At 38.5% G+C, this 25,943-nt stretch overlaps 5 protein-coding genes across 6 annotated transcripts; 3 read left to right on the top strand and 2 right to left on the bottom strand.

Moving 5' to 3' along the window:
- Window positions 1–1,121: 1,121 nt before the first annotated feature.
- On the top strand, window positions 1,122–3,330 carry LOC149109779 (putative skeletal organic matrix protein 5). Its single transcript, XM_089293235.1, has 4 exons — window positions 1,122–1,405; window positions 1,554–1,596; window positions 1,920–2,049; window positions 2,668–3,330. Exons 1-4 carry the CDS (start codon window positions 1,210–1,212, stop codon window positions 3,184–3,186), a joined length of 888 nt encoding a protein of 295 aa, XP_089149361.1. The 5' UTR covers window positions 1,122–1,209; the 3' UTR covers window positions 3,187–3,330.
- Window positions 3,331–4,587: 1,257 nt separating this feature from the next.
- Window positions 4,588–10,292, bottom strand: LOC149109778 (palmitoyltransferase ZDHHC3-like). Of its 2 annotated transcripts, none has more exons than XM_089293236.1 (7): window positions 10,060–10,292; window positions 9,411–9,455; window positions 9,214–9,275; window positions 8,807–8,900; window positions 8,270–8,342; window positions 7,687–7,792; window positions 4,588–7,370 (listed from the first exon to the last, which is right to left on the bottom strand). In XM_089293236.1, exons 1-7 carry the CDS (start codon window positions 10,290–10,292, stop codon window positions 7,288–7,290), a joined length of 696 nt encoding a protein of 231 aa, XP_089149362.1. In that variant the 3' UTR covers window positions 4,588–7,287. The 2 variants fall into 2 exon arrangements, with proteins under 2 accessions (XP_089149362.1, XP_089149363.1); XM_089293237.1 differs by lacking the exon at window positions 10,060–10,292 and adding an exon at window positions 9,561–9,991.
- Window positions 10,293–10,295: 3 nt separating this feature from the next.
- On the top strand, window positions 10,296–12,410 carry LOC149109777 (uncharacterized). Its single transcript, XM_089293238.1, has 4 exons — window positions 10,296–10,424; window positions 11,273–11,344; window positions 11,457–11,481; window positions 11,624–12,410. The coding sequence occupies exons 2-4, from the start codon at window positions 11,306–11,308 to the stop codon at window positions 12,181–12,183; spliced, it is 624 nt and encodes a 207-aa protein (XP_089149364.1). The 5' UTR covers window positions 10,296–10,424; window positions 11,273–11,305; the 3' UTR covers window positions 12,184–12,410.
- A 1,703-nt stretch (window positions 12,411–14,113) lies between these two features.
- On the top strand, window positions 14,114–16,137 carry LOC110063841 (putative skeletal organic matrix protein 5). The gene is made up of 4 exons (XM_020770837.2): window positions 14,114–14,401; window positions 14,550–14,592; window positions 14,912–15,041; window positions 15,462–16,137. The coding sequence occupies exons 1-4, from the start codon at window positions 14,206–14,208 to the stop codon at window positions 15,978–15,980; spliced, it is 888 nt and encodes a 295-aa protein (XP_020626496.2). The 5' UTR covers window positions 14,114–14,205; the 3' UTR covers window positions 15,981–16,137.
- Window positions 16,138–17,255: 1,118 nt separating this feature from the next.
- On the bottom strand, window positions 17,256–25,879 carry LOC110041431 (palmitoyltransferase ZDHHC3-like). Its single transcript, XM_089293757.1, has 10 exons — window positions 25,668–25,879; window positions 24,030–24,118; window positions 22,930–23,000; window positions 22,533–22,600; window positions 21,837–21,881; window positions 21,640–21,701; window positions 21,234–21,327; window positions 20,696–20,768; window positions 20,115–20,220; window positions 17,256–19,899 (listed from the first exon to the last, which is right to left on the bottom strand). The coding sequence occupies exons 1-10, from the start codon at window positions 25,862–25,864 to the stop codon at window positions 19,817–19,819; spliced, it is 888 nt and encodes a 295-aa protein (XP_089149883.1). The 5' UTR covers window positions 25,865–25,879; the 3' UTR covers window positions 17,256–19,816.
- Between the last annotated feature and the right edge of the window lie 64 nt (window positions 25,880–25,943).

Raw genomic sequence — 25,943 nt, 5'->3', positions numbered from 1 at the left:
TGTCGTTATTTCGGGAAACGCTCGGGTAAAGCTTGGAAAGGTTTCGTGTTGTCTTTGTAGAAAGAGTAAGGGAACCAACCAAGACCCAGAGCTGCGTGATTGCTTTTATAATACTCTAGGTGAAAAAGTTCGTTAGTTCTCGTAACTAGACTGGAGAGAAAATTTTAACACGTCATAACATTGACCGATAAAGTGCACGCCTTTCGGGAATTCTAATTAATCGAAATTGAGCGGTTAGGAAATATGGAGTTTCAACAATAAATAAACACCAGAGGGACGTGCACTTTCATGTTCAGAAGCAAACGGAACTTTTCAATTTACACGTCAGACGTCTAAGAGATTAGTATGATCTTTATCTGCCAGCGAGAAAATTATGTCGAAAGCAAAAACCCCTGAATATTCTAGCAACAGATCCAAAGAGACATCCTGCGTTTCCGCGAAAGTGTTTTAAAACCTGTTTTTACTTTGTCATCTGCAAGACTTGCAAAGTTGAGCTTTAGAAGTAAATCTTGTCAAACTTCCTCATGCAATGGCTTTGTCCATGACCCAGGCCCGCTGGGTGACCTATGAACGACGTATGGCACGTAGCTCCGCTTCAAAATGTTTTGAAAAATGTAGAACTTTGCTGTATTTACAGGATTACATCCAAAAAAAACAAGACAAAACAAACAAAGGAGAAACACCTCAGTTGATGATGAAAAAACGTGCTTCCAAATTCATTGAAGGAACGAGTGTTTCTTCGAAGCTCTTTTCTCCGCATTCCGATCATGCTATTCCTCTTGAAATCAAACTGAGTTGATTCCGTAGCCCCCCCCGAGGGGGGGGGGGGAGTTCTCCGGAATAATTGGATGGGGAAGTGTGGTCCGCTTCCCAAAACCCTTACCCTAAGACTAAAATCCAAAATCCGCAAATCTCCCTGCCCTATTTATGACCTGAGCAAAACCTCCATAACCTATTTGAGACCGAGATGGCCGAAATCGATACCCTATTTCTTACCAAGACGGTTAAAACCCTACCCTTTGGGGCCGCACATATCTATATCACCCATGTAAGGGACTTTCCCCCCCCTCCCCCGAGGGTGCCGTAGGTATCAAATTAAGACTGAAAAGTGATACGGAAAGTACACTCAACCGAGCTGCGAGTACTGTTACACTGGGCTGAAGTCGGTCGTCTTCATTAAACTGTGATCTGAACCGCTTTACCCTTACAATGGACTCTTGGATGAAAGCTCGGGTTTTTGCGCTCTTCTGGTTTATCCTGGCATTCGGTTTCGCCATCGAAGCGACTGAAACAACTCAACAAGACAGCTGTGCCCGAAGCATCAAGACATTAACAGCAAAGATGGATAAACTTCAGGCCGATATCAAGGCGATTGCTCATGGACTGGGTCTCTTGAATCCAAGTGGTACAGTATCGCATCCTTCATGTTTTAAAGCTTTGTGTTATCTGAACTGATACACGAGTGATGGCAAAACAGGTACCAAGCTTTCAGGGCTTTATTCGCTTTACTTTAATCAATTTGACACAGATTCTTGTTGCAATTTCTCACACAGGCTTATCCTACACCTCTTGTAGAGATATTTACCGAAACCAGAAGTAAGTAATTGATTAAATAAATTCTGTGCATCTTTCAAGGCTTTTAGGCGCAACCTTTCGTTTTAAAACTTTCATGATCAGTTGTTTCTAACTAAACTGTTTCCAAAGCAGAGTCGAAATGTTAAACTACTGCGAATTTCCGGAACCTTCACGGCGCCTTTCTCGAGCGAAGAAAATATCAAATATCACGTGGTTTTTTTTATGACCTAAGTCACGTGACAAAATGTCTCAGTACAGTTGTTGTTTGACCTTTCTTGTTTTATTCAATGGACTTATCCCTGGGCTAAGTTTTCGATATTTACCGTATTTGATTCATGCATTAGGTCTCGAGGAAATAAGGCTTATACCCTCCAGACTGACGTTGGAAAAGTTCCTGTCTACTGTCACATGACGAGCATTGAAGGATGCGGAGGTGGGGGGTGGACGCTGGTCATGAAAATTGACGGCCACAAGGTAATAAATACACCAAAGGCATATTATAGAAACGCGATCTGGTGACCTTGTCATACATCTGTTAGTAAACAGGTGTTCCTACGGAATGATTGCCAGAAATCATGAAGTGGCAAAGAGTGCCTTGCATACAGCTGGCGCGCCGGAAATTTGAATTGACCAATCAGGATTCAGTAGGCGGGAAAACTTTACTGTCCCGACGTCAATGTAAGTTAACAGACTGTCGCTCGTACTGCGGGCGCAGCCACCGTATGCAAGGTGATGAAAATATGTTTAGAACGTTCATTGAATGAGAGATCGAAGGGGGTCAAGAAGTAACCAAAAATAAAAGAGATCAGACTTAGACTACGAGTAGTCCCTCGAGTCGCTTAGTCCGTCGTGCGTGATGCGAAAGAAAACCGCGAGAAAAAAGTGGCTGCGCAAACTTTTGGGGCTGAGCTCACCCCCAGGATTTCACTCGGCCATTTTTTCCTCGCCGTTTATTTACGGTCACGCCCGACGGACTAAGCGACTTGAGAGACTACTCGTAGTCTAAGATAAGAAAAACTGACAGAACAATGATATATAATCCTGAGCTAATTGCTAATTTGACAAGCAGTGTTTTACTACTTTCTTTCCTAGTCAACCTTCCACTACGATTCTGACTACTGGACCAGCAAGACCGAGTTCAACCGGCGAGGAGGGCAGACTGGGTTCGACTTTGACGAAACCAAGTTACCAACCTACTGGAATACGCCATTTTCTCAGATTTGTGTGGGCATGAAGATTGGTCATCAGATCAAGTTCACCCGTATCAGCGTGAACGCCAATTCTCTGTATTCACTGATCGCTGACGACCATTACCGCGCCACCTCACTGGGTCGTAACACGTGGAAGTCGCTGATTGGTCCACAGGCTTCCTTGCAGACCAATTGCAACAGAGAAGGGTTTAATGTGGCAGGAAACGAGCTATCTAACGCAAAAGCAAGGATTGGTGTCGTTGGTAACAACGAGAATGACTGCAACAGCTGTGACTCGAGAATTGGTTTCGGTACCGGAGGGAAACACGATGATGCCAACACTTGTGGAAACGAGGCCAGATACTTGGGAGATAATGGAGACAAGCACATCAAAGCCATGGGATACATTCTGGTGCAGTAAAACGTTCAGAATGTTAATCTGGCTGTCTGTCCTGGTGATGGGTTGATTAACAAGCTACTGTAGTGACCTGATTTGATTTAGTACGAAGATTAATGTAGAACTCAGGTTTTGATTTGGGCATAAATAAAATTGGTGCTAGCAGCATGTGCATATTTCTCTTTAATTTTTTTGTAACTCCTGCAATTGATCCAAGAGACCGCGGCAGAAGATTGTCACAACACACAAAATCGCGGAAAAATGAATTTTATGATTTGTCTTTACAAATCGTCAACTTTCAGACTTGAAATCTTCTCAGTTTCAAGATTTATCTTGCCAAATCATGAATTGTCAATGTATGGATTTGGCCCTCAGCTGCCAATTTTAGAAGTTTTAGGCGTTTTCACTTTGAAAACGTAGCAAATGTTTTCCGTCCAGACTACGCCGGAGAAATTTGAAAACGCAATAATCACCGGCCATTTTGTTTTCGTGACGGATTGGTGTGGACGATAGGCCTAACCGTAGAAAAAAGCTGTGTTTCCAATTATTTTCTCCGGCGTAGTGTAGAATACAGGGCCGTAGTCAAGATCTGGCTGACTGTAGAATGTTGTGAGCTGTGTAACCGCTCCTCCAGTAGTTTTCCAATAGTTCGGTCGGATGAAACACGTCAGTCGCTTGAATTAAAATAGAGTTGCGTTCTCGAGTTTTGGCTGGTTTATTGGCTCTAGAATATTACACCGACCAAACACTGAATTTTGAACACTTGGATTTGACTTATCAAATCTTTTTTGAGCTTTGAACTTGCTCAAGCTACAAGTGTTATGCCAGCGTTCAATTCCAAATGAAAATACCGAAAATTAGCCACCGTCGTTCGCGTTCTCAAAAATACGCAAAATTTTGCCATTTCACGTTGTTGTTTTGCAGAGGACGGCAAAGAAATGTACAAAGATTTATAACGCACGTGCACAGCCATTTTTCAGCTCATTAAACTTTTTGTTCGGTGACGCTCTCGTAAAGGCGTCGCCGTCGTGGTTTGCAAAAGCTAGAGGGTTTATCGAGCGCTCAAAGAAACCAAACGTTTGCCATCCATTTGGTGTGCACACACAGAGGAAGACACGTGATCCAGGTGCTTAAATAAACCTTTACCACAAAACAGACCAAGCAGAATTAAAAGTAAGTAATTTTAATGACAGCACTTTACAGGTGAGATCCTCTTCGCACCGTTCGTTGTATTTATGACTAAATTAACATCAAATGAATTTTCTTACAAAATAAATACTTATTTACTGCTGACGAACATAAATTTAAACATCAAAACCTTTCATATTGTTCTCTTTATGATAGTTACAGCTGTACAACTAGTATAGAGAATGCGTTATTCACTATTTACGAACAATGAAGGCGAATTTCTATTTTTTTTTCTACAGACAAAAACTGGACACTAAGGTCACAACATGGGTGACAATAAGCTCATACAGCTTATACTTTAAACTTTATTTTATACAGTAGAACCCTTTCTTACGGCCATCTTGTTTACATGACTACATTTTTAGTACAGCAACTTTCCCTTGTCTAAAAGAAAAGCTCAACTAGTCATTTTCTTGCTTGAATAATTCCTTTTAGACCATCAGATATTTGGTGACCCGTTAAATTGTTGTGTGACTGTGTTAAAGGCTGGTTTTCACTAGAGCATAAGCACAAGCACAAGCATAAGCATAAGCATAAGCACGAATGAAAACAGCCGCGACATAAACATAAGTATAAGCTGAAACATAAGAAGAACGAACCCACTTATTTGCCTTGTGCAGTTTTCACTAGCAACGCGCTCGACATAACCATAAGCATAAACACAAGAAAAACGAACAGTTCCGTTTTTCTTGTGCTTATGCTTACGCTTATGTCGAGCGCGTCACTAGTGAAAACTACGCAAGACAAATAAGTGGGTTCGTTCTTCTTGTGTTTCCGCTTATGCTTATGAGTTATGTTTATGTCGCGGCTGTTTTCACTTGTGCTTATGCTTATGCTTGTGCTTGTGCTTATGTTCTAGTGAAAACCAGCCTTTAAAGTCAAGTCTCATAAAGTTCTTTTACAACATACATGTACAACGAAAAAAATATATTTCGTGACCCGTTGATAGTCGCAAAATAAAACGAAGAAATTTTCACCTCAGCATTTCTTTACATTGCGAACTCTGGCCAGAAACACAGTTCATAAGCTTTTTCAAAACACATTTGTTAAACATTTTTTAAAATACATTTGTACTGTTGTCATTTTAATACACAAAGACACACTACTAAAGTAAGTTTACCAATGGAAGAAACACTGAATATAGATCAAGTCTCACTTAATATAAATCCACCATTGGAAAAGCCGTAGTGATTTTATAATGGTTCCAAACTAGGCACATTTTGTGCAACTGTCAAGGAGGGAAATTTGATATTAAGACATTTAAACTAAATATAATAAATGACAGTTGCACAGGACAATGCAAACCGTTCTAAAGAAACCATACTGTCATTACTACAAATTTTGTTAAGAATCTTAATTCTTGGATTAACTTTATTAGTTAATTAAACAAAGCTATACAAAATACTAAAGGTTTAAGGTAACAGAGTTGCCAGTTTCAAATAACATATACACAAAACATTTTGCAGCAACGTAGGCATCCCCATGCAACATTAATGAACATGATAATTACATTATATCAACTGAAAGAAGAGATTTAGTCACTTTCACAGGATGCCTTTGTGTTTTTAAAAAACGTGTGCAAGAACTATCTCCTTCAAGTGAACCTAACTGATCCAGTGCACAATCATTTTTACCCCAAAATGACTGAACAAGGTTAATTTAACAAAAATAAAAGATAGTTAAAATTTCTCAGTATGTTTTAACTAAAAAATAACTGACTTTGTTTCGCCATAACAATTTTTCCTCTTATTCATGTTAATTTGATAACTTTTGGGTGTGTTGGACAAGGTACACCCTTTCAAAAGCTAGACACGTATGGGTTTTTAAACCGTTTTGGTCTGAAGTAGGGTTTCGTTTGCATGCTCTTGTCTAGTTTTGATTGTGGTCATAGAAGAAACTAATTTTTCCAATTAAATATTGGGCAATTTCAAGTCTTTTTGCAATGTTTATGCAAGTAAAAGCCATCCCAACTTCATCAATTTAAAAGTATGCTGATAGCGCATTGGTCGATTGTTTAGATATCTTGTGTTAGTATTGGTGCTTCTTTAAAATTTAAATAATAATAGGAAGGGAATTTTTTTCAGGTAATACAGGTTAACTCGTGTGAAACGCCTAGGTGTAACATATTATAAATATCATTTTGCACTTAGTACTACACACAATAACATTTCAAAAAAGCTACTGACAACATCATATATGTTGAAAACTACACTGTTGTTATCAATGTTGTTATTTAACCATAAATTTAGGCAATCATTGCTGACATCATTAAAATATACTTTGCTTTTCATCGCAACTGAAATTAAGCTAAAGAACCAACAAAAATGAACTTGCATTGGTTGCATTTTGTGCTGTTGTCCATCATAACAGCAGAATTTGCCAACTGAAAACTGGAGAGTGGGTAAGACCTCCATCAGACCTATGGTCATTGTCGTTTTTTTATCACAACAATTTTATTGTTGACCAAAGAATAACATTTTGGTTCTTAATTGTTAAATCATAACTAGAAATTTTGGCTTATCATCTGGTTAACTGTGCACTGATTAATATTTAGTCCAATTAGCAAAATGATGTTACAAAGATTGTTGTGTTAATTAACATTTCCTTGGAAATGAGTAATTGTACACTAAAACCTGTCAAAGGTAAGATGTGATAGAGCTGGGACCATACAAGGCTTTTTTCTAAACCAGACCTTAATATGCATACATACTAGTTAAACTGCTCCTGCTCAGGTTGAAGTGTGTGATTGGGTTTCAAAAACGATTTAGAGTGGGCTGAGCAGGTTGCGTGTCATGAAACTGTCTTTTAACTGGATGTCAAGTGTGGTGAGATTCCACGTTTATGATGTAGCAAATACAAAGATGAAGACCTGCTGTACAACGTGGCATGGCTTCCCTTCATCATAACAGAACACTACCTCATTAACTACCAGCTGGGCTAGACATTATAGCGTTCTGAAGCTGTTAATCTTTGGGGATTAGCAGGAGAAGAACACGGACAGAACCAGATGAAAAATCCGCCTGCAATATTAGAAAGATCAAAACATGGTGAAATATCCTGCAACATGGTCCATAATGCACATAAACAAACAGATTATTTAGCATCAAGGGTTGCAATATGTGAAGAGAGCTGGTCCCAGCCTCTGCCCCACCTTGACAAACACTGCATTCCATTGAGGAGAAATACTGAGCAGGTCGCTACATTACAATCACATCATTATAATTGTAAATGCAAACCGTTTTTGGGACTCAGCTCTTTTTTCAAAAAAAGAAAAAAAAATCACGCTTCTGTTTTAAGACAATGTCATTTGCTAAGTAGTGGCAGAGGAACACCCACCTCTTCCAAACACTTCAGCCAAAAGAGCAGTCCGTGGTTTACGGTTTGTTCTGATCTGTCTCTGTACATGTTCTACAGCTGTAAGATCTCCCATTATGGCTGAAAACTAAATAAAGATTGTGATAAAAGTAACTGGGATCCATTAGACTGTTACCAGGCTAGACAAAGTCTCGCTGACAAATTAATGCAAGTGCCTTGTAAAGGCGATCAGATTATCGTACTATCAGTTGATTGGTCAGATGAACCTGAGTGGGGAAAGGCACTATGAGAGTTAAGTGTCTTGCCTAAGAACACCACAAAATGACCCCTGCCAGTTCCCGAACCTGGGGCTTTTGATCCAGAGCTCAAAATGCTAACCGTTTAGGCCACCAAATCACTGACATACTACTACAGTCACTCATACAAATTTTTTATAAGTAAATATCTGGTACAAAATGTAGAGCAGTATGTATCCTAAATCACAAAGTTTGACACTTTCAAGGAGGAGAGAAAATCAAGGAAGAGGGAATTATGAAATCCAAGACTCACTCGGACCTGGATTGAAACATTTTGTTAAACAAGACTGATTGTGTGACAAACATACCTGGTCACACAACATGGCTAGAACAAATAAACCAAAGAGACAGCCCTCAATCATCAAAATGACAGTATGGATTCTGAAAAATTAATTTCCATTGTTAGTATAAGAAACTGGTATCTATCAGGGTGGCAGTAGGAATAAGAGAGATGTTGTGTGAAATGTGATGAGGGCAAAAATTAGTGCATGACGCATGAAAAGCAACTAAAATACATACATGATTCATGAATTTATGAAAAAAAACTTTTGGTAAAAGTAGCTAAAAGCACATATGACCCAAATTGTGTTGCAATTTGTGCCTGAAACTGGATCATAACCTCCCCCCTTTTTGTTACCCTTAGATAACTGGCTATGTTTGGAAATAATTTGCGGTGTAACAATCAGGGGGTTCAGTGTAAAAGACAAAAATAGCCAAGACAATTCATAAACACGGTTAGTAACAGTTACTAGCTTAGAGGTGTCTTTTGTCAATTTTTAGTTTGCAGTGTCAATTTTTCAGTTCGATGTTGAAAGCAAACATTTTACCAGTAACTGGATACTTACAATCTTGTTCTCTTTTCATACTCTCTAGAACAACCGTGACACTCCATTGTCCATGACACAACAGTGAGAATTATACAATATAATGATGCAAGACCTACAAAATGGGAAAAAAAAGATATCTTAAGACAGTAATTCTCACACACAACTGGGAGCCATGTCAAGCCAAACCATGCAACAAAAGCGCATTGATGCCAAAAAAAGCATTGATCAATACAATATTTTTAGACTAATTGCAGCTATTCATTCACTAATCTCTTTGTTAAATCATGGCCGGTCAGTCATACATGTTAACTAATCATGTTTGAAACCCATAGAGATCTACAAACTCCACCGAACTCTACTGAATGGCTGTTTTTTCTTACATACTTTGTCATAGACTTTAGGAACTGTTGAAATAGTTTACTAACCTGTGTAAAAAAGAAACAAAACAAAATACTTCTGATTGGCCTCTCCAACACAGTTGTTGATCCTAAAAGATTTTTACAGATAAAAAATTTACAAATTCACAAAAGATAAATATATTTATCAAAATTGAAGGCTTCAAGAATTCAAGGACACTCAATTATGTTTAATTGCAGTAAAATAAATTGTGAGGTGCACAAACCAGGGACAATGATGGTCCATTTTCCTTATACACCTTCCACATGTCCTGAAAATGAACATAACAGCTGATGAATATAATATTATTGTTTATTAATTAAATTACTTTAATCAATGATGGAATATGTTGCTCAAGTAGTACATGTAAGTGTACCTAGTTCTTCTTGTTGAGAACAAAAATTGTTTGCTTGTCTGTTCAGGCAACACAACTTTTTTAAAACTTATTTTGTATTCTAGATAGCAAAATGCAACATGTTAAGAAATCTATTAAACAATTAGATTATGAGCTCAAGATTTCTATTGCGGGATAGTTGACGAGGGTGCAGCCCCAGTCAACTATCACGCATAGAAATCGAGAGCGAATAATCTAATTGTTTTAGTATAAATCCACTAGTTGTTCAAAACGTTATCTAAATCCTCTTCACAGACACATCGAAAACGAAAAGAAGTCGCCGTCATTTTGTTGACTAGGGCGCATTGCTACGCTACTCGCTATCTATCACAGGATAGATAGTGAGTAGCGTAGCCAATCAGAGAACAGCATTCGTGATAGAACGCTAGTAGATTTATACTAATACAGAATAGATGTAACTTTGCTGCATGCTGCACTCAAATGTCTGTGTCATCTGGTAAATATAATCAAAATTATTCACAATAGCCTTGACTTTGGACTTCGTTTGGGAGGCCGCCCCTCTGTTGATGATTTCGCCGTACGGTCTTGGGCTTCCAAGCAGAGAAGTCCACGCTCTTTAAGCAGCAGTGAGCCCTCCACCGGGTGGAATGAGAATCTGCCTGCACAGCCGAGACGTTCTATTGTTGATCTTTCGCAGTCTGGTGGTGGCGAGAACAGAATCCCTGCACATCCTTGGCAACAATATTCTCGCATGACACGGGGTTACCCACCTGGATTGACGATGAGGGAGAACTGGCGCGAACAGCGGCCCCCACGAGCAGCAATTCAGAGATCAACCAACTACTGCAGCGACTAGGACTGGAAAAATACGTACCATTGTTTGAGGTATGGTTGAAAAATGTAGCTTAAATTGGTTTGTAAGCCGTCTTAATCTTTCTCAGTTTTAACCATCCTTGCTATTTTTGGGGGTTTATAATTGCGTCTTACTACCTTGATGAACAATATATTTTTTGAAGTTTGCTGCGATTTAAGGATTACTGCGATGTTAAAACCGTGACACAAAATTAAGTAATATATGCTATATCGAATCACGTTTTGTAAGGTATAAAGTTATCTTCAAACAGAATAAAACTTCAAAAACATCCAAGAAGTAATATTAATCCGAAAGGTAACAGGATTGGTCAAGATAAGAGAAGATTTTAATGTTAGCAATCAATCTTAAAGGGCGAATTGTTAAACGCCATCCTTCCAAACCGGAAACCTTCAGTAATAGGGAAATAAAATCGGTTGGATGAATCCTTAAGACGGAATCCACCAGAAGTTCGAGTAACAAGTGGCCAAAAACCTTGTATCGTCTAAAAAATATTATTTCTAGCAACACCAAGCGTCGAAAACAAATGTTGAACTTCGCATGAAACACTTGAAAGTACTGGTGAAATGAAACTGATGATGAAATATTACCTGTGCTTGCACAATTTCTCAGAACTTTGAAATTTATTTTCTCTCGTTCCCATGGGAAATTGTTTTCGGTGTTATTTCAGGCAGCTATTTATATCTTTAGCTTTAAGAAAATGTAAAAAGGACTGTGAAATACTTCAAGTTATTCTGGTACCAGATTTTTGTCCACTAAAAGCTGAAATTGCTCGATTTTCTATCGGATTTTGTCTTAATCCTTAAAATGAATCATTAAAACAATACTATTTGCCTAATGATATTTTGTGTACCCGTTTCAGGAGCATGGCATCGACGGCGTTCAGCTCTCTCAGATGGTGGAGGAGGATTTGGAAAATCTCGGCATTCCTAAGGTTTTTGACAAACTTGTAACCCTTTCGTTGATTCTGTGCGTTTTCTGTTTTTGAGAGTTTTCTATTGGTGGAATTTGTTAATCATAACTAACTTGTCTCATCTTGCTTGCAGGGCCCACGGTTAAAGCTACTGCATGGTATGTTTATATATGATTCAAAATATATTTTTCTTTTTCATATGTACGCGACGCGGACCTTTATATACCATTCATGGCCTCTGTTTCACTGCGGCCTGAGTCCAAAACACTGATCATCATTTTTGTGTTTTGTGTGTCGCAGGTACAAGATGGTCGGGTGGAAACTTTCAGACACCAGGGAATGGATTTGTCAAGACGGATCCAACCTCAGCCATCATTCAGTCGAACAAAAAACCCAACAAGATGGAACAACAACCACTGTTTAACAACCAGAACCACATTCTTCAACACCACAGTGATGCCCATCTCTCTCCTCTCGGACACAAAAAACAGGCCTTGAAACAACCCCTCCACCCCTCAGTCTTACAACCTCTTAGTAACCACGGCAACCAGCATCTGCTGTCCCTCATGACGTCGTCTGGTCGAACGCTGAATCCTACTCAGCACGTTGGGATGGGGAGTCAGAACCACGCGAGTAACCACGCGAGTGGTCACGCGAGTAATCTCCCTCCTCGCCCGCACTCAGCTTCTGGAAATATGACTAATAGTCAGGGGTATGTTCCGGTCGGTTCCCACGGGGATCAAGCGATGCCGGGGGGTTATGTTGCGCAACAGGGGCAGTTCGTGAACCCCATTCCGTACACGCAAGCCCCTCAGGTATTTTATCCCGGCGGCTTTTACTACTTCTACCCGCAGCAGTAGAAGGCTTTTGTCTTGACACTTAATTTATTGATTCGAATCATTAGCCTCTTCTTGACACTTGTAATTTATGATGTATACGCGATGAAAAGTTGTCGGGGATTTGTGAAAAAGAACCATTAAAGAGCAAATGTTTAGATGTAGATTCGATATTTAGTGAATGGACGCAAGGGCCTTGGTTGATGTTTGAGAAAGAAGACCTCATTAAAGTTCACTTATTGAATATGCAAGTTGTTTGTAGTTGTTTTGAGGCTGAAATTTAGGTTTTAGAAATCTACTCACTCTGAACTACGTGTAGCTGTTTTGGCAATTGACATTTATATTACCTTCATATCCCGGAAAGAAAACTGGAAAACTAGTTGAAGTCGACAACCTGAGGTAAATTGTGAAAAGGCGCCGAGCGCTTTGTCGACTTCGCCATCCTTGCCGTCCTCAATATAAAATGATTATGAATCAGTTTTTTTTTTTCAATACTCTTCTAATCTTGCTATTAATTCGTGCCAGCGAACGAAATCATAGGAGATGTCCATCTTCGTCGTTTAGCTATAGCTATGTAACGTAACGTAACGTAACGATTATCATGGACGTGGCGTGCGATTCGTTATTTTGCGCCCTGAAGCAACGCGCCATGACAACTTTAGTAAAGACACTACTGCCTGTGGTGAAGAACATCTCCACTTCTTCCGCTATACGTTTATTATAGTAGTTGTTCAGCAACAGATGGTGGTTGTATTTTCACATGTTATGCTGGTCGTAGCGGCATTGCATCGGATCAACCCGAAATCGGAAGCTTTCGGAAATTGTCGTTATTTCGGGAAACGCTCGGGTAAAGCTTGGAAAGGTTTCGTGTTGTCTTCGTAGTAAGAGTAAGGGAACCAACCAAGACCCAGAGCTGCGTGATTGCTTTTATAATACTCTAGGTGAAAAAGTTCGTTAGTTCTCGTAACTAGTCTGGAGAGAAAATTTTAACACGTCATAACATTGACCGATAAAGTGCACGCCTTTCGGGAATTCTAATTAATCGAAATTGAGCGGTTCGGAAATATGGAGTTTCAACAATAAATAAACACCAGAGGGACGTGCACTTTCATGTTCAGAAGCAAACGGAACTTTTCAATTTACACGTCAGACGTCTAAGAGATTAGTATGATCTTTATCTACCAGCGAGAAAATTATGTCGAAACCAAAAACCCCTGAAAATTGTAGCAACAGATCCAAAGAGACATCCTGCGTTTCCGCGAAAGTGTTTTAAAACCTGTTTTTACTTGGTCATCTGCAAGACTCGCAAAGTTGAGCTTTAGAAGTAAATCTTGTCAAACTTCCTCATGCAATGGCTTTGTCCATGACCCAGGCCCGCTGGGTGACCTATGAACGACGTATGGCACGTAGCTCCGCTTCAAAATGTTTTGAAAAATGTAGAACTTTGCTGTATTTACAGGATTACATCCAAAAAAACAAGACAAAACAAACAAAGGAGAAACACCTCAGTTGATGATGAAAAAACGTGCTTCGAAATTTATTGAAGGAACGAGTGTTTCTTCGAAGCTCTTTTCTCCGCATTCCTATCATGCTATTCCTCTTGAAATCAAACTGAGTTGATTCCGTAGCCCCCCCGCGAGGGGGGGGGGTTTCTCCGGAATAATTGGATGGGGATGTGTGGTCCGCTTCCCAAAACCCTTACCCTAAAACAGGCTCCTGCCTAAAACTAAAAACCAAAATCCGCGAATCTCCCTACCCTATTTATGACCTGACCAAAACCTCGATACCCTATTTGAGACCATGATGGCCGAAATCGATACCCTATTTCTTACCAAAACGGTTAAAACCCTACCCTTTGGGGCCGCACATATCTATATCACCCATGTAAGGGAGTTCCCCCCCCCCTCCCCCGAGGGTGCCGTGGGTATCAAATTAAGACCGAAAAGTGATACGGAAAGTACACTCAATCGAGCTGCGAGTACTGTTACACTGGGCTGAAGCCGGTCGTCTTCATTAAACTGTGGTCTGAACCGCTTTACCCTTACAATGGACTCTTGGATGAAAGCTCGGGTTTTTGCGCTCTTCTGGTTTATCCTGGCGTTCGGTTTCGCCATCGAAGCGACTGAAACAACTCAACAAGACAGCTGTGCCCGAGGCATCAAGACATTAACAGCAAAGATGGATAAACTTCAGGCCGATATCAAGGCGATTGCTCATGGACTGGGTCTCTTGAATCCAAGTGGTACAGTATTGCATCCTTCATGTTTTCCAGTTTTGTGTTATCTGAACTGATACACGAGTGATGGCACAACAGGCAGCAAGCGTTGAGGGCTTTATTCGCTTTACTTCAATCAATTTGACAACGATTCTTGTTGCAATTTCTCACACAGGCTTATCCTACACCTCTTGTAGAGATATTTACCGGAATCAGAAGTAAGTAATTGATTAAATAAATTCTATGCATCTTTCAAGGCTTCTAGGCGCAACCTTTCGTTTTGAAACTTTCATAATCAGTTGTTTCTTACTAAACTATTTCCAAAGCAGAATCAAAAGTTAAACTACTGCGAATTTCCGGAACCTTCACGGCGCCTTTCTCGAGCGAAGAAAATATCAAATGTCACGTGGTTTTTGATGACCGAAGTCACTTGACAAAATGTCTCAGTGCAGTTGTTGTTTGACCTTTCTTGTTTTATTCAATGGACTTATCCCCAACTAAGTTTTCGATATTGACCGTATTTGATTCATGCATTAGGTCTAGAGGAAATAAGGCTTATACCCTCCAGACTGACGTTGGAAAAGTTCCTGTCTACTGTCACATGACGAGTATTGAAGGATGCGGAGGTGGGGGGTGGACGCTGGTCATGAAAATTGACGGCCACAAGGTAACAAATACACCGAAAGGCATATTATAAGAAACGCGAACTGGTGACTTTGTCATACATCTGTTAGTAAAAAGGTGTTTCTACGGAATGATTGCCAGAACCGATCATGAAGTAGCAAAGAGCGATAAAAATATAACATTTTATGGCGGTTTCAACGTCAGTTTGAGGCGCTTGTCTCCAGGCAAATCCCATGGTTCCCAGTGCCCTGGCATTACTAGTATTCAATCCCTCCCCGACTGAAAACGTACTTTCCACGTTACGTCGATCAGAAACCCTTTTATTCGAGAACGTTCATTGAAAGGGAGATCAAAGGAAGTAAAGTACGCTGTAGGAACAAAAGATAATTAAATTGACAGGAAAAAAATTATCTTGTGCTACCTGATAATTTGACAATTAATGTTTTACTACTTTCTTTGCTAGTCAAACTTCCACTACGATTCTGACTACTGGACCAGCAAGACCGAGTTCAACCGACGAGGAGGGCAGACTGGGTTCGACTTTGACGAAACCAAGTTACCAACCTACTGGAATACGCCATTTTCGCAGATTTGTGTGGGCATGAAGATTGGTCATCAGATCAAGTTCACCCGTATCAGCGTGAACGCCAATTCTCTGTACTCACTGATCGCTGACGGCCATTACCGCGCCACCTCACTGGGTCGTAACACATGGAAGTCGCTGATTGGTTCACAGGCTTCCTTACAGACCAATTGCAACAAAGAAGGGTTTAATGTGGCCGGAGAAGAGCCATCCCATGCAAAAGCGAGGATTGGTATCCTTGGCAACAATGAGAATGACTGCTACAGCTGTGACTCCAGAATTGGTTTCGGTACCGGAGGGAAATACGATGATACCAACACTTGTGGAAACGAGGCCATACACTCGGCAGATAATGGAGACAAGCACATGAAAGCCATGGGATACATTCTGGTGCAGTAAAAACGGTCAGAATGTTAATCTTCACCTCGGAGGCTGTGTATCCTAGTGATGGGTTGATCTCACAAGCTACTGCAGTAACCTGATTTGATTTAGTAGAAGGATTAATGTAGAACTCAGTGTTTTGATTTGGGCATAAATAAAATTGGTGCTAGCAGCATGTGCATATTTCTCTTTAATTTTTTTTGTAACTCCTGTAATTGATCCAAGAGACCGCGGCAGAAGATTGTCACAACACACAAAATCGCGGAAAAATGAATTTTATGATTTGTCTTTACAAATCGTCAATTTTCAGACTTGAAATCTTCTCAGTTTCAAGATTTATCTTGCCAAATCATGAATTGCCAATGTATGGATTTGGCCCTCAGCTGCCAATTTTAGAAGTTTTAGGCGTTTTCACTTTGAAAACGTAGCAAATGTTTTCCGTCCAGACTACCCCGGAGAAATTTGAAAACGCAATAATCACCGGCCATTTTGGATTTGTGTTTGAGGAAAACTCGGGCAGGGAAATCATGGGAAGGGAAATTTAGTACACGCTAAAACGAAAAGCCGGCGTTTTCAAATTCCTCCGGTTTGAAGGGCTCCGTTTTCGTGACGGATTAGTGTGGACGATAGGCCTAACCGTAGAAAAAAAGCTGTGTTTCCAATTATTTTCTCCGGCGTAGTGTAGAATACAGGGCCGTAGTCAAGATCTGGCTGACTGTAGAATGTTGAGCTGTGTAACCGCTCCTCCAGTAGTTTTCCAATACTTCGGTCGGATGAATCACGTTGTCAGTCGCTTGAATTAAAATAGAGTTGCATTCTCGAGTTTTGGCTGGTTTATTGGCTCTAGAATATTACACCGACCAAACACTGAATTTTGAACACTTGGATTTGACTTATCAAATCTTTTTTGAGCTTTGAACTTGCTCAAGCTACAAGTGTTATACCAGCATTCAATTCCAAATGAAAATACCAAACATTAGCCACCGTCGTTCGCGTTCTCAAAAATACGCAAAATTTTGCCATTTCACGTTGTTGTTTTGCAGAGGACGGCAAAGAAATGTACAAAGATTTATAACGCACGTGCACAGCCATTTTTCAGCTCATTAAACCTTTTGTTCGGTGACGTTCTCGTAAAGGCGTCGCCGTCGTGGTTTGCAAAAGCTAGAGGGTTTATCGAGCGCTCAAAGAAACCAAACGTTTGCCATCCATTTGGTGTGCACACACAGAGGAAGACATGTGATCCAGGTGCTTAAATAAACCTTTACCACAAAACAGACCGAGCAGAATCAAAAGTAAGTTAAGTAATTTTAATGATAGCACTTTACAGGTGAGATCCTCTTCGCACCGTTCGTTGTATTTATGACTAAATTAACATCAAATGAATTTTCTTACAAAATAAATACTTATTTACTGCTGACGAACATAAATTTAAACATCAAAACCTTTCATATTGTTCTCTTTATGATAGTTACAGCTGTACAACTAGTATAGAGAATGCGTTATTCACTATTTACGAACAATGAAGGCGAATTTCTATTTTTTTTTCTACAGACAAAAACTGGACACTAAGGTCACAACATGGGTGACAATAAGCTCATACAGCTTATACTTTAAACTTTATTTTATACAGTAGAACCCTTTCTTACGGCCATCTTGTTTACATGACTACACTGTTAGCACAGCAACTTTCTCTTGTCTAAAAGAAAAGCTCAACTAGTCATTTTCTTGCTTGAATAATTCCTTTTAGACCATCAGATATTTGATGACCCGTTAAATTGTTGTGTGATTGTGTGTGTTTTAAAGTCAAGTCTCATAAAGTTCTTTTACAACATACAACGAAAAAATATATTTCGTGACCCGTTGATAGTCGCAAAATAAAACGAAGAAATTTTCACCTCAGCATTTCTTTACATTGCGAACTCTGGCCAGAAACACAGTTCATAAGCTTTTTCAAAACACATTTGTTAAACATTTTTTTAAATACATTTGTACTGTTGTCATTTTAATACACAAAGACACACTACTAAAGTAAGTTTACCAATGGAAGAAACACTGAATATAGATCAAGTCTCACTTAATATAAATCCACCATTGGAAAAGCCGTAGTGATTTTATAATGGTTCCAAACTAGGCACATTTTGTGCAACTGTCAAGGAGGGAAATTTGATATTAAGACATTTAAACTAAATATAATAAATGACAGTTGCACAGGACAATGCAAACCGTTCTAAAGAAACCATACTGTCATCACTACAAATTTGGTTAAGAATCTTAATTCTTGGATTAACTTTATTAGTTAATTAAATAAAGCTAAACAAAATACTAAAGGTTTAAGGTAACAGAGTTGCCAGTTTCAAATAACATATACACAAAACATTTTGCAGCAACGTAGGCATCCCCATGCAACATTAATGAACATGATAATTACATTATATCAACTGAAAGAAGAGATTTAGTCACTTTCACAGGATGCCTTTGTGTTTTTAAAAAACGTATGCAAGAACTATCTCCTTCAAGTGAACCCAACTGATCCAGTGCACAATCATTTTTACCCCAAAATGACTGAACAAGGTTAATTTAACAAAAATAAAAGATAGTTAAAATTTATCAGTATGTTTCAACTAAAAAATAACTGACTTTGTTTAGCCATAACAATTTTTCCTCTTATTCATGTTAATTTGATAACTTTTGGGTGTGTTGGACAAGGTACACCCTTTCAAAAGCTAGACACGTATGGGCTTTTAAACCGTTTTGGTCTGAAGTAGGGTTTCGTTTGCATGCTCTTGTCTAGTTTTGATTGTGGTCATAGAAGAAACTAATTTTTCCAATTAAATATTGGGCAATTTCAAGTCTTTTTACAATGTTTATGCAAGTAAAAGCCATCCCAACTTCATCAATTTAAAAGTATGCTGATAGCGCATTGGTCGATTGTTTAGATATCTTGTGTTAGTATTGGCGCTTCTTTAAAATTTAAATAATAATAGGAAGGGAATTTTTTTCAGGTAATACAGGTTAACTCGTGTGAAACGCCCAGGTGTAACATATTATAAATATCATTTTGCACTTAGTACTACACACAATACCATTTCAAAAAAGCTACTGACAACATCATATATGTTGAAAACTAAATAAGGCTTTTATCAATGTTGTTATTTAACCATAAATTTAGGCAATCATTGCTGACATCATTAAAATATACTTTGCTTTTCATCGCAACTGAAATTAAGCTAAAGAACCAACAAAAATGAACTTGCATTGGTTGCATTTTGTGCTGTTGTCCATCATAACAGCAGAATTTGCCAACTGAAAACTAGAGAGTGGGTAAGACCTCCATCAGACCTATGGTCATTGTCGTTTTTTTATCACAACAATTTTATTGTTGACCAAAGAATAACATTTTGGTTCTTAATTGTTAAATCATAACTAGAAATTTTGGCTTATCATCTGGTTAACTGTGCACTGATTAATATTTAGTCCAATTAGCAAAATGATGTTACAAAGATTGTTGTGTTAATTAACATTTCCTTGGAAATGAGTAATTGTACACTAAAACCTGTCAAAGGTAAGATGTGGTAGAGCTGGGACCATACAAGGCTTTTTTCTAAACCAGACCTTATGCATACATACTAGTTAAACTGCTCCTGCTCAGGTTGAAGTGTGTGATTGGGTTTCAAAAATGATTTAGAGTGGGCTGAGCAGGTTGCACGTCATGAAACTGTCTTTTAACTGGATGTCAAGTGTGGTGAGCTTCCAGGTTTATGATGTAGCAAATACAAAGATGAACACCTGCTGTACAACGTGGCATGGCTTCCCTTCATCATAACAGAACACTACCTCATTAACTACCAGCTGGGCTAGACATTATAGCGTTCTGAAGCTGTTAATCTTTGGGGATTAGCAGGAGAAGAACACGGACAGAACCAGATGAAAAATCCGCCTGCAATATTAGAAAGATCAAAACATGGTGAAATATCCTGCAACATGGTCCATAATGCACATAAATAAATAGATTATTTAGCATCAAGGGTTGCAATATGCGAAGAGAGCTGGTCCCAGCCTCTGCCCCACCTTGACAAAAAAAAAAGAAAAAAAAAATCACAATTCTGTTGTAAGACAATGTCATTTGCTAAGTAGTGGCAGAGGAACACCCACCTCTTCCAAACACTTCAGCCAAAAGAGCAGTCCGTGGTTTACGGTTTGTTCTGATCTGTCTCTGTACATGTTCTACAGCTGTAAGATCTCCCATTATGGCTGAGAACTAAATTGAGATTGTGATAAAAGTAACATGGATCCATTAGATTGTTACCAGGTTAGACAAAGTCTCGCTGACAAATTAATGCAAGTGCCTTGTAAAGGCGATCAGATTATCATACTATCAGTTGATTGGTCAGATGAACCTGAGTGGGGAAAGGCACTGAGAGTAAAGTGTCTTGCCTAAGAACACCACAAAATGACCCCTGCCAGTTCTCGAACCTGGGGCTTTTGATCCAGAGTTAAAAATGCTAACCGTTTAGGCCACCAAATCACTGACATACTACTACAGTCACTGATACAAATTTTTTATAAGTAAATATCTGGTACAAAATGTAGAGCAGTATGTATCCTAAATCACAAAGTTTGACACTTTCAAGGAGGAGAGAAAATCAAGGAAGAGGGAATTACGAAATCCAAGACTCGCTCGGACCTGGATTGAAACATTTTGTTAAACAAGACTGATTGTGTGACAAACATACCTGGTCACACAACATGGCTAGAACAAATAAACCAAAGAGACAGCCCTCAATCATCAAAATGACAGTATGGATTCTGAAAAATTAATTTCCATTGTTAGTATAAGAAACTGGTATCTATCAGGGTGGCAGTAGGAATAAGAGAGATGTTGTGTGAAATGTGATGAGGGCAAAAATTAGTGCATGACGCATGAAAAGCAACTAAAATACATACATGGTTCATGAATTTATGAAAAAAAAACTTTTAGTAAAAGTAGCTAAAAGCACATATGACCCAAATTGTGTTGCAATTTGCGCCTGAAACTGGATCATAACCTGCCCCCTTTTTGTTACCCTTAGATAACTGGCTATGTTTGGAAATAATTTGCGGTGTAACAATCAGGGGGTTCAGTGTAAAAGACAAAAATAGCCAAGACAATTCATAAACACGGTTAGTAACAGTTACTAGCTTAAAGGTGTCTGTTGTCAATTTTTAGTTTGCAGTGTTAATTTTTCGGTTCAATGTTGAAAGCAAACATTTTACCAGTAACTGGATACTCACAATCTTGTTCTCTTTTCATACTCTCTAGAACAACCGTGACACTCCATTGTCCATGACACAGCAGTGAGAATTATACAATATAATGATGCAAGACCTACAAAATGGGAAAAAAAAAGATATCTTAAGACAGTAATTCTCACACACAACTGGGAGCCATGTCAAGCCAAACCATGCAACAAAAGCGCATTGATGCCAAAAAAAGCATTGATCAATGCAATATTTTTAGGCTAATTGCAGCTATCCATTCACTTTGTTAAATCATGGCCGGTCAGTCGTACATGTTAACTAATCATGTTTGAAACCCACAGAGATCTACAAACTCCACTGAACTCTACTGAAAGAAAGGCCGTTTTTTTCTGACATACTTTGTCATAGAGTTTAGGAACTGTTGAAATAGTTTACTAACCTGTGTAAAAAAGAAACAAAACAAAATACTTCTGATTGGCCTCTCCAACACAGTTGTTGATCCTAAAAGATTTTTACAGATAAAAAATTTACAAATTCACAAAAGATAAATATATTTATCAAAATTGAAGGCTTCAAGAATTCAGGGACACTCAATTATGTTTAATTGCAGTAAAATAAATTGTGAGGTGCACAAACCAGGGACAATGATGGTCCATTTTCCTTATACACCTTCCACATGTCCTGAAAATGGACATAACAGCTGATGAATATAATATTATTGTTTATTAATTAAATTACTTTAATCAATAATGGAATATGTTGCTCAAGTAGTACATGTAAGTGTACCTAGTTCTTCTTGTTGAGAACAAAAATTGTTTGCTTGTCTGTTCAGGCAACACAACTTTTTTAAAACTTATTTTGTATTCTAGATAGCAAAATGCAACATGTTAAGAAATCTATTAAACAATTAGATTATGAGCTCAAGATTTCTATTGCAGGATAGTTGACGAGGGCGCAGCCCCAGTCAACTATCACGCATAGAAATCGAGAGCGAATAATCTAATTGTTTTAGTATAAATCCACTAGTTGTTCAAAACGTTATCTAAATCCTCTTCACAGACACATCGAAAACGAAAAGAAGTCGCCGTCATTTTGTAGACTAGGGCGCATTGCTATGCTACTCGCTATCTATCACAGAATAGATAGTGAGTAGTGTAGCCAATCAGAGAACAGCATTCGTGATAGAACGCTAGTAGATTTATACTAATACAGAATAGATGTAACTTTGCTGCATGCTGCACTCAAATGTCTGTGTCATCTGGTAAATATAATCAAAATCATTCACAATAGCCTTGACTTTGGACTTCGTTTGTATCGCAACATCTGACATACCTGCAATGATGTGCCCTTGGCGGACGATATGCTTCACATTTTGCACATATTGTCCATTCATTTTCATTCTGAAACAGTTCAAGAAAATATCAAGCTCTTTATCTAAAAGTTAATGTACAAAAAGCACAGCAAGGAGGAGTTACTGTAATAAGTAGTTGTGAAATTTCAACCATGACTAAAAGGTAGACATCAAAAACATCTCAGCTTAGTTGTTCAAAACATAGATAACACTGTCAAGTGGATAAGTCACTGTCCAGTGGATAGCGCATTTTTTTTTTTGACATTTATCCACTGGATCGTGATTTATTAAGCTGATAGCATTATTCATCTTTGAATTATCAGGTCCGGAGGCTTCACTTAATTCGACTTACTAAACTCTTTTATTCTGGGAGTTTACCTGAGTTTGCATAGTTTTTGCTTTATTTATTTCAGAGAAATCAAGACTTGTTGAAGGTCGTGCTACCACACCTAAATTAAGGTAAACAAAACAGATCAATTGATGGGGTGCATGGAATTAAGTCCTAAGTGACTTCAGGAAAATTTTGAGGTAACAGCATTGAAATACCTCACTGCAATTTTCATGGTTTGATCCGGTTTTCATACTTGTCTAACAAAACCTCATACAGTGTAATTACAGGTCTTTTTCAACAAATTGTTTTGTTCCAGAAAACATCCATGGATTCCCCTCCCATGCAGGGGTTTTTGGTTTGAACCTTCCCATCCCTCTGGAAATTCCAGTTTTCATTCATGCTTTTCTTTAAAATAATATTCCCTCCCTGCCCCCTCCCTCTTGGAATTCCCAGTGACCCTCGTTTGGGTGGGTATGGATATTTTCTAGAACCAAACAGTAGTGAAAGCTAGAACAAACAATTGCTGGGAAGTATATCAATGCTGGTTATCCTGAATACATGTACTTCAAATCAAATCCGATTATGCTGGCTGGCAATCGTGTTGGGATTTATTGTAACACTAATCAAAGGAGTCTCTCTCTTCCCTTTTTCCCTAATAATATCATTAGCATTTTACTTTCAATTCCAGCATCCTAAGAACCATTAAAAGATCTACTGACACTGCTTTGGGGGAGAGGTAGTGGTGAAAGGTGGAGGTAGTGAGGAGCTATTGTGGCCAGCAACAGCCAAATTCATATTTAAAGACATAAAACTAGTTACATGCAGAATTCTGTTTGACAGAGTACCTTCTAATTATATGGATTTAAGGACGGTAAACTGCCTTAAAGATCATGATTGAATCTTATTCTGATTTTCACATCCAGTATGAATTTAAGAGAGTATTCCGTCTTAGACCAGTTTTCTGTTCCAATTTCTCATCAACTTGGACAGAAAAGTAGACAAATAAATTTGAGACAGGAAACTTGTCTTTTACTGGATTCCTTTCAGACAAGTTTTCCATCTGAAGACAAGTTTCCAACTGGTCCAATATGAATTTGGCAAATGCCTGCTGTAAAATCACACAAAGAATAAACATGCTCCATCTCACCTGGATCAGAAAACGATGCTCTGATATGAGATATTGCAAGAAGAAGAACAATCACATTGAATATGCAGACATGTAAGCTGCCCCAGATGCTGCAGGGTACAAAAAGAAAGATACAAAATACACTCTCAGTAACATTAAAGATTGTGTAATATTAACTATTATCAGGTCTTATTTATTTGAAACGTTAGTGTGTTAATTAGTCAAAAGTTAGATACAGAGCTTTATTTTTAGACTGTGAGCGAAAAGTCAATGAGATACAGGCAATTAAACTTTCACTCACAGAAAATAAGGGTACTGTACTTAAGAAATAGAAAACATGTACATGTTTCTATCGAGTTATAGAAACACGAGTGGAAGTTTGGGAGAACGAGAAATGCTGTGGGAACATGAGCTGCAGGCGAGTGTTTCCACAGCTTTTTTGAGTTCTCCCAAACTTTCACGAGTGTTTCTATATCTCGATAGAAACACGGAGAACACATTTTCTATTTCTTTTAGAAAACAGCACGATGAAAAAAAGGAAAACAACTTCTTAACTTCGATTGTCAAAGTGTAAATTCTCTTTGCTCATGCATCACCATGTCAGCAGTTCATGCTAGTTCTGTATTTCTATCAAGTTTAAGTACAAACCTACTAGGGGTCTATCACGAATGCCGTTCTCTGATTGGCTATGCTACTCACTATCTATTCTGTGATAGATAGTGAGTAGCGTAGCAGTGAGCCCTTGTTAACAAAATGATGGCCGCTTCTTAGCATTTTCGAAGTGTCTGTGAAGAGGTTTTAGATAAAAGTTTGGATGAGGTCTTCTCGATTTCTATGCGTGATAGTCGACTTGGGCTGCACCCTCGTCAACTATCATGCGATAGAAATCTCAAGCTCATAATCTAATTGTTTAGTAGAAACATGATTTTTAACCAATCAATATGTGTATTTTCTTAGGACTGTTTTCTAAAATATAATAATGATTTCTAGTAGACAGTACATGTATATACAGGCAGAAACCTTACAATACCTTACAATTTTATAGTAAAGAGAAATTTTTGCTTTCAAGGGCAACATACGCACATGGTCATGTTGCATTAGTGCATGGAAATGATGCGAGAACCAACCCGATTTGAAGATTCCCAGCAAAACACACGGATCGCCTACTAACTTACAATACCCCATAGTTGAATAAATGTAGCCTGAATGGTATTCTTCATAATAAATTTTCAAGAACACGATATTGGATTATTTTTATAACAAAACTAAACTTAACCAAACTGGCATCATATGTAAATAGTTTCCAATATGAACTTGAGCAATATAGTTAACCTAATATGATCTATGATACATTCAATTGCATTTCACAATTTAACCAGGGAGTTCTCTTAGAGTCATGAGAATTAAAACATATACTAGCTTACAATCCTGTTACACTGCCAAAGGCCAAGTGTAAATGGTAAACTTAAACTAAGCTTATACGTCTGTTAAATCCCTCTCTCGACTATTTCAATGCAGACAATACTTTTTCCGAAGCAGTTTTACCAAAGAAGACATATATTCGACTCTTCTAAGAGGACAAAAGCATAAAACTTAGAAATGTTACAATCAACAGTACGATCACCGTGTTATGAAAGCGAATATATTAGCACAGTTTACCTTTCTGTAAGGGTTGGACGAACGACGTGTTGGACAAAACAGTAATCCGCGTATAACACCGCAGAATAAGTGAAGAAAAGACAGATAAGTCCGCAAGGATCTTTATGAAACACCGCCATATTTAAAATTCTTATCAATTCGTCCCCAGTCACAAACAACTTGACAGGAGACACGGCCAAAGCATCTGGTGACGTCATATGCCCAAATAACTTACTTTCCTGCACTTCCTTGTAGTTTTCATTGTAGTTTTCTAACCTAAAACTAAAAAGGGTTAAA

Source organism: Orbicella faveolata, unplaced genomic scaffold (assembly GCF_042242905.1).
Source record: "Orbicella faveolata isolate gen_17 unplaced genomic scaffold, um_ofav_v1 contig_25, whole genome shotgun sequence".
NCBI lineage: Eukaryota > Metazoa > Cnidaria > Anthozoa > Scleractinia > Merulinidae > Orbicella > Orbicella faveolata.
The sequence above is the reverse complement of the archived record's forward strand: the minus strand, read 5'-3'. Positions and strand labels throughout refer to the sequence as shown.

What these genes read in the sequence shown, in the direction of transcription:
- LOC149109779 (XM_089293235.1), top strand. Translation starts at nt 1,210, where the DNA reads ATGGACTCTTGGATGAAAGCTCGGGTTTTTGCGCTCTTCTGGTTTATC. An exon ending in GGGTCTCTTGAATCCAAGTG is followed by an intron (nt 1,406 to 1,553) that starts GTACAGTATCGC and finishes TTTCTCACACAG; the next exon opens with GCTTATCCTACACCTCTTGT. An exon ending in GATATTTACCGAAACCAGAA is followed by an intron (nt 1,597 to 1,919) that starts GTAAGTAATTGA and finishes TTCATGCATTAG; the next exon opens with GTCTCGAGGAAATAAGGCTT.
- LOC149109778 (XM_089293236.1), bottom strand. Translation starts at nt 10,292, where the DNA reads ATGCGAGAATATTGTTGCCAAGGATGTGCAGGGATTCTGTTCTCGCCA. An exon ending in AGTCCAAAGTCAAGGCTATT is followed by an intron (nt 9,456 to 10,059) that starts GTGAATAATTTT and finishes GTTCATTTTCAG; the next exon opens with GACATGTGGAAGGTGTATAA. An exon ending in GGCTGAAGTGTTTGGAAGAG is followed by an intron (nt 7,371 to 7,686) that starts GTGGGTGTTCCT and finishes CTAATATTGCAG; the next exon opens with GCGGATTTTTCATCTGGTTC.
- LOC149109777 (XM_089293238.1), top strand. Translation starts at nt 11,306, where the DNA reads ATGGTGGAGGAGGATTTGGAAAATCTCGGCATTCCTAAG. An exon ending in AAAATCTCGGCATTCCTAAG is followed by an intron (nt 11,345 to 11,456) that starts GTTTTTGACAAA and finishes TCTTGCTTGCAG; the next exon opens with GGCCCACGGTTAAAGCTACT. An exon ending in ACGGTTAAAGCTACTGCATG is followed by an intron (nt 11,482 to 11,623) that starts GTATGTTTATAT and finishes TGTGTGTCGCAG; the next exon opens with GTACAAGATGGTCGGGTGGA.
- LOC110063841 (XM_020770837.2), top strand. Translation starts at nt 14,206, where the DNA reads ATGGACTCTTGGATGAAAGCTCGGGTTTTTGCGCTCTTCTGGTTTATC. An exon ending in GATATTTACCGGAATCAGAA is followed by an intron (nt 14,593 to 14,911) that starts GTAAGTAATTGA and finishes TTCATGCATTAG; the next exon opens with GTCTAGAGGAAATAAGGCTT. An exon ending in TGAAAATTGACGGCCACAAG is followed by an intron (nt 15,042 to 15,461) that starts GTAACAAATACA and finishes TTTCTTTGCTAG; the next exon opens with TCAAACTTCCACTACGATTC.
- LOC110041431 (XM_089293757.1), bottom strand. Translation starts at nt 25,864, where the DNA reads ATGACGTCACCAGATGCTTTGGCCGTGTCTCCTGTCAAGTTGTTTGTG. An exon ending in AGCATCGTTTTCTGATCCAG is followed by an intron (nt 23,001 to 24,029) that starts GTGAGATGGAGC and finishes ACCTTAATTTAG; the next exon opens with GTGTGGTAGCACGACCTTCA. An exon ending in TATGAAAAGAGAACAAGATT is followed by an intron (nt 20,769 to 21,233) that starts GTGAGTATCCAG and finishes TTAATTTTTCAG; the next exon opens with AATCCATACTGTCATTTTGA.